The 13,469-nt window shown below is 38.1% G+C and overlaps 1 protein-coding gene across 1 annotated transcript in view; it reads right to left on the bottom strand.

Annotated features, from left to right (window-relative positions):
• COX10 (cytochrome c oxidase assembly factor heme A:farnesyltransferase COX10) overlaps positions 1–13,469 on the bottom strand; it is a 129,776-nt gene that overhangs the window by 94,491 nt on the left and 21,816 nt on the right. The window contains exon 4 of the mRNA XM_002747891.6: positions 4,177–4,301. Within this exon, the coding sequence (XP_002747937.1) occupies positions 4,177–4,301 (125 nt within the window). The remainder of the gene's footprint in view (positions 1–4,176; positions 4,302–13,469) is intronic.

Genomic DNA, 13,469 nt, shown 5'->3' with positions numbered 1-13,469 from the left:
ATATAAATTAGTGGGCATGGTGGCAGTTGCCTATAATCCCAGCTACTTGGGAGGCTGTGGCAGGAAAACTGCTTGAACCCAGGAGGTAGATGAGGTTGCAGTGAGCCAAGATCACACCACTGCACTCCAGCTTGAGTGACAGAGCAAGACCCTGTTTCAAAAAAAAAAAGCTATACCAAATATTGACATGGAGAGATGTCCATGACATACTATATGAAAAAATATACCCAAACTATATGTATCTATATATGATAAATATGTGAAGATATGTGTGCATGTGAAGAAGTCTATAATAATATAAACCAAAATTTTAACAGATGTATGTATTGGGTGGTGAGATACAGGCACCACAAAAGCAAGATTTTTGTTTGTTTCCTGCTCTAACAAAACAACGTCTGGCATAAAGGAAAAGTAAAATAAAATTTGTTATTGTTATTTTTGCTTATCTATACTTTCTCACTGATAAGCAATGAAAACATTATTTGCATAAGGCATGCTTCAAACCTTGCCTTCTAAAAGAATAATTCAATGGCAAAACAAAATGTTTTACACATAGAAATAGAATGCCACCTATTTTAAGGATTATAAGGTTTAAAGAATAATTTATGTTAATATGCTCCGTAAATTCTACAGCACTGTAAAAATGCAGAAAATTAATTATTTAGTTTCAATAATATATTCTGAAGTTAAAGCAGCTTCATGTGTGCTTCCACTGGCAGCTTTCCTTCCAACAATTTCATTTCCAATCATTTGCCCTTTAAAAACAATCAGAGATATGCGCAGTGTTACTTATAGAAGCAAAAAGCTGCAACAGTGGACAACTGGTTGAGAAAGTTGAGGCACATCCATAAAATGGAATGCCGTGTCACCATTAAAATGTATCCTGTAGAAATGTATTTACTGACATACACACTGACTGATATAACCACTATCAAAAATCATGCATATGTAATTTAAGTAAAATAATCCCAAGTATAGCTTCTTATAACACTATTATTTCAAATCCTCAAAATAATTGTTATAATTTTCTGATAATTCCCATCTTTTTTAATTTGTCAATTCAGCTATTCAGTCTGTGACTTGTTTCTCAAGACTTGATCAGTCAAACCATCCATAACATTTTATCTTTCAGTTCCAAAATTCGAAACGTTTTATAGACTTTTTCATCCTTTGAAGGCATAAGCGCTTTAAAGTCAAATTACGGTTTATGGTTTTGAATGAAGCATGTTTATATATTACAAAATATGTATGTAATTTACTTTAACATTTTAATGTTAATCGTTTCTTACACATTTCTCTTTATGCATGAGTCACTTCTTCATAATTCAGAAGCTGAATCTCATTTTCTCTCCTTAAAACAAATGTAAAAACTGCTTTCCAAAGCTTTACTTTTTCTACTTTCACAGTGATCACTGAAGTAGAGTACAAAGGTTACTGAGAACTAAATGAATAACTGCTAAAAGAAAGTATGAATTAAAATGTAAATAAAATCTGGATCTTTTATAAACATGAACAGAAGGAAAGATTTTCTCCCACAGAATTCTATTAGAAGTGAAGAACTTTTATACAGACCAACCATATACATATATTTTTAATTTGAACAGTAGCCCTTTAAAAAAAGTAGTAAACTATTCCTTTTTGCTAAGTACTGTTTATTTACATGCCACTCAAAAACTCTGTTGAACCCTTACTGTCCAGTGCTCTTTGTTCTGCTTACACTATTTAAAAACTAATTAAAATGACTTCGCATTCCTTTATTTTAAATTTATAAGAATTACCTAACACTGGAGCTAAAATATCTCTAACATTATTGGGAAATATTATAATTTGGGAAGCTGATGATATCATAATAGTAACATAAGAATTCTACTATCCTGGGAATTGTTGAGATTTTTAAAGTACTGTGATGCTTCCAAATGAAATCAGAGCCTGAGACAAGTAAAAGGAAGCAATATGAAGGGTACAAAAAGATGAAGAAATTCATTTGTACCACAAGCACTGATGAAGAAGAACTGACATCACTCAGGATACTGAAGGGGCCTGTGAGGGTTGAGTGACACATGGAGGAACATGACAAAGCATCCCAAAGGAAGATCAGGAGCACTGTGTAAGTGGGATGTGGAATGGGCTGGAAAACCAGCCTAAGGAGGAAAGAGGCAGACACTGCAATTTTCGGCACCAGAAAGAATCCCATCATGCATTCTGTGGCTTTCCTCATTTTTTTTTTTAAATTTACAGAATCCAAGTCACCCCCTATAGCAAAAATACTTCTACAGACTAAAAATCAAGCAGCCACCTAAACACACGTCCTTTTAAAATTTCCAAAACCTTGGCTTATGTTCAGTTTCTGTCAATTTCTGCCTAAATGTGAATCATTCCATTTTTATTCTTCCAAATACTTTCTTGCTACAACGGAGAGGTTTTTTTTTTATTTCATGATAAATTCTTGAGCTACCTATTTTTGAGAAGAAAGGGGTGGAATGAGGGGAGGAGGAGCAGCTCCTACTCGAACAGCTCTTATTTTTTTAGATTTAGGAGTTTCTGAACCACTTGATGCTGTTTAGTTATTTTTTTCTCTGAATGCTCATACTTTATTTTAAACATTTGCTTTGCAGCTACGTTATTTAAATCCTTGAGATAAGTGGTATCTCAAGGATAAATGTGGCTTTTCAATTTAAGAAAAGGAGGCTGAAAACTAGAATGTGCTCCTGGCTTAATCTTGGGTCCCATATGTATAACCAAATAGAGGTAATAATTTTTAAAAATAAAAAGCTGGGCGCGGTGGCTCACACCTGTAATCCCAGCACTTTGGGAAGCCAAGGCAGGCAGATCACAAGGTCAGGAGATTGAGACCATCCTGGCTAACACAGTGAAACCCCATCTCTACTGAAAAAAAAAAGATCAGCCGGGCGTGGTGGCATGCACTTGTAGTCCCAGCTACTTGGGAGGCTGAGGCAGGAGAATCACTTGAACTCAGGAGGCAGAGGTTACAGTGAGCTGAGATCGAGCCATTGTACTCCAGCCTGGGTGACAAAGTGAGACTCCGTCTCAAAATAAAAATAAAAAAATAAAAGTAAAAAATAGACCCAAATGGACAAATAAATCAATTTGGCTTATAATTCTTTTTATTCACATTTTCATAAAAAATATGTTCATGGTGAAATCACGTTTATTCTCTTTGCCAGAAAACATGAGAATGTAGCAAAAGAAAGAAACAACTTGGAAGAGATGGTGTCCTGGTTTATAGAAGGGGATGAGCCTTTTGGTAAAGTGGTAGCACTATTTGAACCTCACTATAAGATCATTCTGACACCCAAAATAAAAACAACAACAAAAGACTTATTGGAAATAGATAGATCCTTCTCCAAATAGCTGACAATATATTGTGGAACTATAAGGACTGTAGGCATTATCACATAAAATTGCAGACTAGCAACTTATATATCTACTCAGCCAAGCTGTTTTCCTGCTGGTAACTTGAATTCTTATTTTAAAACTGTGCCAACTCCTCTTGGGTGTTCTGGTAATGAAAACTATTTTCCTTAAGTTTTAGCCAAAACTTTTTCACTGTAGTATCTTATGAAAAAGCCACAATGTTAGGGCAGACCACAGTGACCAGACGGGGAAAAAAATCTATTTGGGGGAATTATTTTTATGTTTAAAATAATGGGAGGGGGCATGTATTAAAAATAATATGCTAATTTTGGGGTATAATCTTATTCCATATACCAAGTTAACTGCATACTAAATTACTGATTTTTTTTAAAAGCTGAATATGTTATTTGAAATATATTCTGTTCTTTATAGTGGTAGTTTAAAATCAAAGAAATCAAACCAAGAAAGAATAGTGCTTAATAATGACAAGCTCAGGGAAATGTATCTGAAATACATAAACAAAGATACCACTGAGAGTAGAAAGTTATGACAGCTCAAAAACACTTTTTAACCCAAGGAATCCTAGTCATTTGAAGCACCTACTCTACTGCTCTCTCACCTGAACATATCTGAAAACCATTCATCTCATAATAAAAGACATATTGGTTATGAAACCTACAGACTCTTATAGGATATACAGTGTTACAAGTGCTTCTCTATCAATATATATGAGTCTGGAAGGTTTTTAAAAGTGTGACAATACAACCATCTAGGAGAAAGTGTGAAAAGTGAAAAACTGACCTGATTGATGGAGTTGGCAGCGCAGGATGCAAGGCCTGTCCCAATAGATGTAAGCAGGAAACAGGGGAAGTCAAAAGGGCCCGGAGCCAATGCAAATCCAGCTGAAGTGGTACTTACTACCAGCGCTGTAATACACAAACAGGGCAGACATACAGTCACCAACAACAGTCCCAAGTGTAAAGGCCAAAGAGACAAAAAACAAGCCAGCTTTAATATAAACTCATTGATTATGTTAATAACACAAAGTACAGGCTGATCTTTGGTTTAAAAATGGTCCACATTTTTCTGATTATAAAAGCTACATGGGCTAATTATAGAAAAATGTTAATTTTCTTTTAATTCCATACTCAAGAGAAAAAAATAAGGTCAATCTTCCAGATCCAATCATTTACTTACTTATTCAACAGACGTTTACTGAATACCAAATTTGTGATCAGTATGCATTGTCAGGGATACAGATGTATATGGTATTATTCTTGCTCTTAGGTAATTTGAAAGGGAGATGGCTGATATACCGTAACAACTGTAACACAAGATAGCAAATAATAAGGATCCCAATTCTGTGACAAACTACAGATAAGCCAAGGGGAGGGCTTGCCTATAAGAGATGATGGTCCCGGGGGTCAGAGAATGCATAGTGGGAGATGATAATCCTACAAGCCACCAATAGGAACCAAGGGAAGAGGCGAGGTACAGAAGCAAAGCCAGACAATTCAAATATCCACCAAGGCTGCTCCTTTTTGGTAGGCCCTTGTGCTTCTCCTCTGGGGTTTACAGAAGCTGACAGGGCCAGAAAGTGTTCTAGAGTAATGCTGATATGGAGCTGCAGAAATCCACTGGAAAAAATTCACCATTGGTGGGCAAATCTAGGAAAGCTTGAATTAAGTTGGATCTTCAAGAGGGGATGCAGAGAAAGGAAGAGAATGGTGGGATGAGCAACGTTACATGTACACGGATAATTCCAAGAACAGGCACAAGGAAAGGGAAGACCAATGTCAAGAATCTAAAGTATGTATGATACTCTCTACCGAGCTTCTCCAACCAAAAACCTAGGAAGCATATTTGATCATCTCCTTTGTCACTCTCTATATCCCATTCATTACAAAGTAGTGTCTGTTCTATTTCTTCAGTGTGTTTCAAATCCATCACACTGCCAGCATCTAGTCCAGCAGTTCTTTACCAGGGGATAGTTTTGCCCCCCAGGGGACATTTAGCATTGTCTGGAAACATTTTTGATTGGAGGGGAGAGTGTCACTTGTCTTTTAGTGGGTAGAGGCTGAGGACGCTTCTTAACATCCTGTGGTGCATAGGACAGCCCCCAGCAACAAAAAATTTTCTAGCCTAACATGCCAATAGTGCTGAGCTTGAGAAACTCTGACCTAGTCCAAGCAATGACCAGCTTACTCCCTAACTGGTAATCCTTGCTTCCATCTTGCTTCTCTTCAGAGTGATGTTTTTAAAATGAAAACAGATGAAATCACAGTGCTGCCTTGAAAATTCTTTGCTACTATACCTGATATGAAATGTAAACTCTTTCCCTGCCAACAAGTGCATCTCACACCTGTTTTTAGCTCACTCACTATGCACCAGTCATGAGAATTCTTCTGTTCTTTGAGCATTCCAAGCTCTTTCTTGTCCCTGGATTCTTGTACTTTTGTTTCCTCTGCCTCTTTGCATGGCTGGCTCCTTCTCATCCTTCAGATCTCATCTGAAACACTACTTGTTAAGGGGGACCTTCCTGATCACCTCATCTAAAGTAGGCCTCCCCAGTTACTCCCTTGCTTACATCCTCCTTTTATTTCCTTCATGACACTTATTACACTCTGACTCCTCACTGAAATATAGCTTCCATGAAGAAGGACCCCTGTCTGTGTAGCACACTGCTATATTTTAGGGGCTATCACTAGCCAGGCAGAAAGCTGTATTTACTGGAAAAACAGGAGGGAGGTGGTAATTGCCAGATTGCAGAACAGCAAGGTGAGGAGTTTGTAGTTTGGTTGGTTGGTGGTGGAGAGTCACTGTAAGTCTAATGCAAGAAAGCAATCTATAAGTGAAAGTATATGTACACTATGACTTGAAGGGGCAGAGAGTTTTGCAGATAAACATCTAAAGAGGCCATATCATTAATTCATTGTGAATAAGGGTTGTAAAAATGGGATATTTTGATTAGAGAATTGTTAGGACCTGGTAACTGGGAGAGGTAGGAAGATAAAACAACAAAAAAGAATGAATGGAAAAGTGCATTTTACCATTTACCAAGCACTTGGGTGACATGGAGAGGAATGATAACATTAATAGATATAAGGACATTAGGGAAGGAGGTGATGAAGCTAGCTGGCCTTAGGAACACATGATGTTTTGAGAAGCCATGGGACATCTAGGTAGAAATAAAAAGAACACGGATGAAATATGAAACTAGAGCTCAAGAGGGAGATTTAGGAAACTGGAGAGGCACAAAGCTCTGAATTCAATGGCCTAGAGGCCATGGCTGAGCCTGAGGGAATGGATGAGATCAAAGGGCAGTAGGTACAATGCAGACAAATATGTGAAAAAGTCAGACTTTTACAGATTGGGGGCAAAAAAAGAATGAAAGACACAAAGAACATTTGGAGACATGCATCAAGATGATAAGGTGGGATGGGTGTCCAATAACCATGAGAGGGGCCACAGGAAGCAGGACAGGAAGGCACCACTATTGGCATTAGCAGGTAAATGCTAGAGAAACTAGTTGTTCCCCCTAATAATCATGAATTGGCTGGCATTTTCTTCAATCTAGTCTTATCAGCAACTTACAGTAATCCTTTATAGTTCTACCATACGAACAAGCCCCTTCCCTAATATCTAGATGGGTCATGGATTTCTTGAGATTGCCAAACCAAAGAAATACTTTGGCTGAGTTCAATGGTAGTTTGTAAGATGCCTTAAGTATAACTATCTCAACTCAAAGTACCTAGAGCACAAGTATTTTGGCAAGGGGTCCTTCCTGTAACTCAGTTGTTCCCCAATACAGTAGTGTATCCTGAATCTCCTGGGGGAAGATTTACCTCCAGAAAATGAAAGACACACACAGATATAAGTAAACAACAAGGTTCAGGAATGATTGCAGGAAGATGAGCATTTTAGAAGCTGAAGGCAAATGAGAGGCTAATGAGAAGTCATTAAGACACACACGTTCAGGAGAAAGGTAGCATGGATGAGGTGGGGAGTTTAGGCCAGAAAGCATGTGCTGTCCCCTCTTATATGTCCTCTGCTTGGGGGTACAGCCTGTACTGGCCCATATATGGTACTACAAGTCATAACACAACAAGTGCACACAAGGTACCTAATAGTAACTAAGAATCATACAGAGCAGAGGGCAGGAATCAAAGGTAGAATATTCAATTTCAAAGTAAACATTCTGGAAAAGTTTTAGCTGTCTAATTCTGTAACAACTTATGCCCAAAGGAAAATGCCATGGTGATTCCAGACTCTGAAAACAGCAGTTGCAGTACATTTTACCCTTGTGCCAATGGGAAATGAGCAGTCTCTCATAATAGTCCATTTAGTTTTACCTGCACACATTCAATGACCATCAAGAAAGGCACTATTTTTAAAGCAAACAACAAAGCTCCATTTAGAATACTCAAATAGCACCATCTTTGAGGAAGCTTTTTCATTCTTTAGAGATATCACACCATAAATTGCAAAACCTCCTGGATAGGCCAGTGTGTTAAAGAACAAGAGTCATCTTGTTTTGCAAGACTCAAGAGCTCTCCAGATGGGTTAGGCGACTCTTCACATACTGCACAGTGCATCAGTGACAACCAGGACTGGAAGAAAAATCCTTAGCATTCAGGCTGCCTCTCATTTGTATCACAATTCTACCATGCAGCAGAAAGGCTGATGGTATCAATGGAAAAATTTGAGGGAAAAGAGACTGCAGAGTTTTCTTTCTTAAAACCAAACTAAGTAAATTGCTTACCTACATAGAGTAAATCAGACAAAATAATTTGACTGTATGTCTTGAACGCAAAAGTAGAGTTGTTTACTACTCATAAACGACTGTAATAGTTAAAAGAAAATCTGCTATAACCTTCTCAATATATAATTAATAAAATCTAGAGTCACCAAAATTGAATGACTACAGTCAGCCCTCTGTATCCATGGGTTCCACATCTGTTGATTCAATCAACCTTGGATCGAAAATATTCGAAAAGAAAACAGTTACGTCTGTAATGAGCATGTACAGACTTTTTCTTCCTGACATTACTCTGTAAACAATACAGTATGATAATTATTTATACAGCATTTACACTGTGTAGGTATTATAAGTAAACTAGAGATGATTTAAAGTATATGGGAAGATGGGCATAGGTTATATGCAAATACTACACCATTTCTTATGGAGAGAAGGGTACTGGAGCCAATCCCCCATGGATACTCCAAGGGATGACAAAGTATACTTCAGATATCTCTAAATATCCAGATCAACGTTTTTGTATTGTTTTTTACAAACAAAATTTTTTTAAGTCAATTACCATCATAGTGGACAAGAAAGCCCCATAATCACTGAACTGTCAACAGTAGAAATATTCTAAAAAGAAAGTTCATTTTGTTTAAAATTGAAAAAGGTATGTAGTTACATGAACAAAAACTGTTAATCAGATGAGGAAGTATCTTGTTATTCTTCTTGTTCACTCTAGAGCTTGATGCGGTGATAAAGCATAGAGAAAGTACATCAAATATCTGACTGAATCTAGTACTAAATTGAGAAGACACAAAAAGTGACTTATAAAAAGCTAACCAAGGGAAAAGAACAGTGCTTTGTAAGACATAACAATGAAGAAATTTACAAAATGGAAATATGACCTAATTTTAAAATGTACAAATTATAAATGATAATACATGTAAAAATACTAACAACCATTATTAGGTAGAAGGAAATTTGTATTTTGTAACACATTTCTAAAAAAAAAAAAACCCAAAAGCTAACAAATAATGTATTTATACTTATTTCATCAAAGCAATTAATTTGAAAAAGAAAGTCAGGGAGGACTGATAAATTGTACAAGTAAAATTGACCAAAGCAATATTCTCATATAACACTGCCATAACTGTAATTAAACTTTTCATTGATTTCCTGGGGTTCATTACATGGAATCATTTTGAACACCAGAATCTCATTAAAAGTGAACATAATATATTCTCTCACTAATAACACTTGAAATTATATTTTATTTGGTAATCTCATATTCTGTCCTTTCACAAATAAACATAAAATCAATGCTGCCAACAAAGCATGACCCATCCAATACAGGCCCAGAGGCACTGCACTGCAGGCCCAGGAATGGCTCTGGGAGTCCATGGGAGACTAACATTCCCAAACCAAGAGAGCTTGACTCATCCCCACTCCTGGGTGGATGGCCAGGTAGAGAACCTAAGCTTCTCCATGAAAAGAGATCTAGTAGCAGCCTTCACTAAAGATGGTCCTGCCTACTAGGTCCAATCTGTTATCCAGGATTCATTTGCTTCAGATGTTCTCTTATCTGTCTCTGCCTTCACCAGGAGTAAGTTCCTACTACATTTCACATTAAAAAACAAAAACAAAACAACACAAAAACATTTTTTGCCAGATGCCATGGCTCAAGCCGGTAATCCCGACACTTTGGAAGGTGGAGGTGGGAGGATCCCTTGAAGTCAGGAGTTCAACACCACTTTGGACAACAAAGTGAGACCTTGTTCTACAAAAAATAAATTAGCCCAGCTCAGTGGCATGTGCCTTTTAGTCATAGCTACTTGGGAGACTGAGGTGGGAGGATGACTTGAGCCAGGGAGTTCAAGGCTGAAGTGAGCTATGATGGTGCCGCTGCACTCCAGCCTTGGCAACAAAGCAAGGCTGTCTCAAAAACAAACAAATAAACACAAACAAAACACATTTTAAAATCTGGAAACAATCACAATGAGACATGTCCTGGGCTATGGTCTGAAAGTCTGTCTGCTCTGAAATTCATGTTGAAACTTAATCCCCAATGTGACACTATTGAGAAGTTGAGCCTTTATAAGTGGTGATTGGGTCACAAGGGTCCTGCCCTCATGGATGGATTAATGCATAAATGGGTTAACAGATTATCATAGGAGTGGGACTGGTGGATTTATAAGACGAGGAAGAGAGACCTGAGCTAGTATACTCAGCCCTCTCCACCATGCCATGCCTGTACCACCTGGGACTCTATAGAGTCCCCACCACCAAGAAGACCCTCACCAGAGGCGCCCTCGACCTTGGACTTCTTAGCCTCCATAACTGTAAGAAATATATTCCTTTATAAATTACCTAGTTCCAGGTATTGTTATAAGCAACAGAAAACAGACCAAAACATCCTTGACTGGGCTGGAAGAAAGCAAACATCCCCAGTGAGAACTGCTTACGAGGGCCATGTACTTACGAGAGCAAAGCAAGCACTACAGGTTGTGTCCAGGAGCTAAGAGCAGCCCATGCCAGCAGCTAGAAGGGAAACAGGGACTTCCATCCTAGAGTCACAAAGAAATGAATTCTGCCAACAACCAGTGAGCCTGGAAGAAGACCATAAGCCCCAGATGAGAACAGTTTCAACCAACACCTTGAATTCACCCTGGTTAGACCCTGAGCAGGGTGTCCAGCCACAACATGCCTGGACTTCTACCTGTAGAAACAGTGAAACAATAACTTTGTGTTGCTTTAAGCTGCTAAATTTGTGGTAACATACTTAATTGCAATATGTACTGCAATGAAGAAAATTAGTATGTACTGGAATGAGGGTAGCATTTTAGAAAGACTTGTCTACCAACAACACAGAGGACTGACTGGAGTGGAGGAAAATTTACTCAGAGAACTACTTAAAGACTAGTGAAGGGCAATAGGCAGGACGTGATGAGGGCCTGGGTAGGATGGCAACAGTGCAAACAGAGCTTGCTGTAAGTATTTTGAAGGTGGTGACAAAGGGGTTCATTATTGAATAAATTTGAGCAGCTACAGCCAGGCATGGTGGCTCACGCCTGTAATCCCAGCACTTTGGGAGGCTGAGGTGGGCGGATCACGAGGTCAAAAGATCAAGACCATCCTGGCCAACATGCTGAAACCCCGTCTCTACTAAAAAATACAAAAATTAGCTGGGCATGGTGGCACGTGCCTATAGTCCCAGCTACTCAGGAGGCTGAGGCAGGAGAATTGCTTGAACCCAGGAGGCGGAGGTTGCAGTAAGCCGAGATTGCGCCACTGCACTCCAGCCTGGTGCCTGGCAACAGAACGAGACTCTGTCTCAAAAAAAAAAAAAAAAATTTTAAGCAGTTACTACAAAGGAGCTAAACATAATTCAGTACCTCAAATAATCCAATCCAAAAAGGTCAAAGAGGATTTAGGGTCAATTAGTCTAATTTCTCTCCTAATATAAATGCCTTCTCTAATATCTCAGTGTATATTCTCTGCAAATCTGGCAACAGAAAATTATTTCTCCTTGAGCAACCCCTTATGCTACAGAAGAGCTCTAACTGTTCGACAGTTCTTTCTCCAATCAAGTCAGAATCAACTTCCTTGAAATATCTACCTAGGATGCAATGTCCGTGTTGTGGATGCACTGAGCACAGTGTCTGGTAAACAATAAAGGCTTAATCAACAGTGAATTAACTTTTTCTTTCTTAGCACAACCCTTCAATCATGCAATTCCAGCTATTCCTGGTTTCTGTCCCTCCACGCTAAATGTCGCTAGTAACCAACCATGCTTGACTTCCAGGCTCCAGTCCATGCCAACGGCACCTTCTACAGACACAACAGTTTTTCACTGTATCAAATGCACTGAGCACAGTGTCTGGTAAACAATAAAGGCTTAATCAGCAGTGTTCTTCGAAATTATTGAAAAGCAGTTCATAATATTCTAGATGAAATATTTCTCTGGCCACTACATTTGGACTTTACATTTCAAAGCAGTGCCTAAGAGAATTTAGAGAAACAACAAAACACTTCACACCACACTCCATATGCTTCCATATTATAATCTAAGTTCTCTCTGTCTCTTCCAGGGAGTGATCGGAGAGCAACCCTTTAATAAATGTAGGCTAATAATAATGATAAAAACAAAACTTACAATGGCAAAGCACTTTAGTGTGCCAAAATGCTTTTACATTTACTTAAATCTCAAAAATACTGCACTTCAAAGAAAGGTGTGGAAACCACAGGGAAATGACAAGAAAATAGGAGAACTTCCACTTATGTTTAATTTTTTAATCCTTTCTTTTTAAACCCACACTTGGCATATCTTAAAATGAATATATCAGTGTAAGAATACACAAGTTTTATTTATATATAACTATGCATTTATAGTACATATTTATATATAATAGCATAAGTATTATAAATATACATAAGTACACTTAAAATTCCTTTTACTAATAAAGTACAGGACTAATAAACTCTGGAGAACGTGGCTCTAAAATAAAAAGCAAAGCAAGCAATTGTAGGTACTAATGTCTGATTTTCTATATGGAGAACAACGTGCAAATTACTGGTAGTAAAATCTACCAGGGTCTAATCAAGAGTTATATGGTTTATGTATGATATTTGGCTCTCTCTTTTTTTCAGAGCCAGGGTTTTGTTCTGTCACCCAGGCTGGAGTGCAGCAGCACAATCACAGCTCACAGCAGCTTTCAACTCCTGGCCTCAAGTGATCCCTCTACCTCTGCCTCTGCTACTCAAAGCACTGGGATTACAGGCATAAGCCACTATGCCAAGCCAGAATATTCTTTAATAAGTACTACAAAGACTCATTTTCAGAAAAAAGAAAATTCCACTAACTGAAGGGAAGATGCACATATAAACACACAGTTACCTGATCAGAAAATCACAAACCAAGATAAAACAGGCTTTAACACGGTATCCCTGGCATAGGATCCATGATAATGTTTCTTCCTTTACAGATTTTAGGGGGAATTGGAAGAAGTCACAGAGGGAGCCCCATATTGGGGGTGAGCAGAAGCAACCCTGTCATGCATGCTGTTATTTCTGCAACAGAGGGGGCTTTATCTGTCACCCATAAATGGAGGGTTTTGCAGGACTAGCAGTACAAATTTAGCCAGCCTCCCTAGCTCTAACCTCACAGTATACTTTCTGGGGCAGCAGTGAACCACTCGAAATGTTTTGCCTTTTCCAATATGCAAGAGGTTTTCTTGGAGAAGCAGCTTTATAAAGAATTTTTTTTTTAAGTCTCACTACTTTGGGACTGTTGGTGTCTGAGCATAAACATAATAACTGTACTTAATTTCCTTTCTAAAATCATCAATTAAAA

This window comes from Callithrix jacchus, chromosome 5, assembly GCF_049354715.1.
Source record: "Callithrix jacchus isolate 240 chromosome 5, calJac240_pri, whole genome shotgun sequence".
NCBI classification, from domain to species: Eukaryota; Metazoa; Chordata; class Mammalia; order Primates; family Cebidae; genus Callithrix; species Callithrix jacchus.
This window is presented reverse-complemented; position numbering and strand designations above follow the sequence as displayed.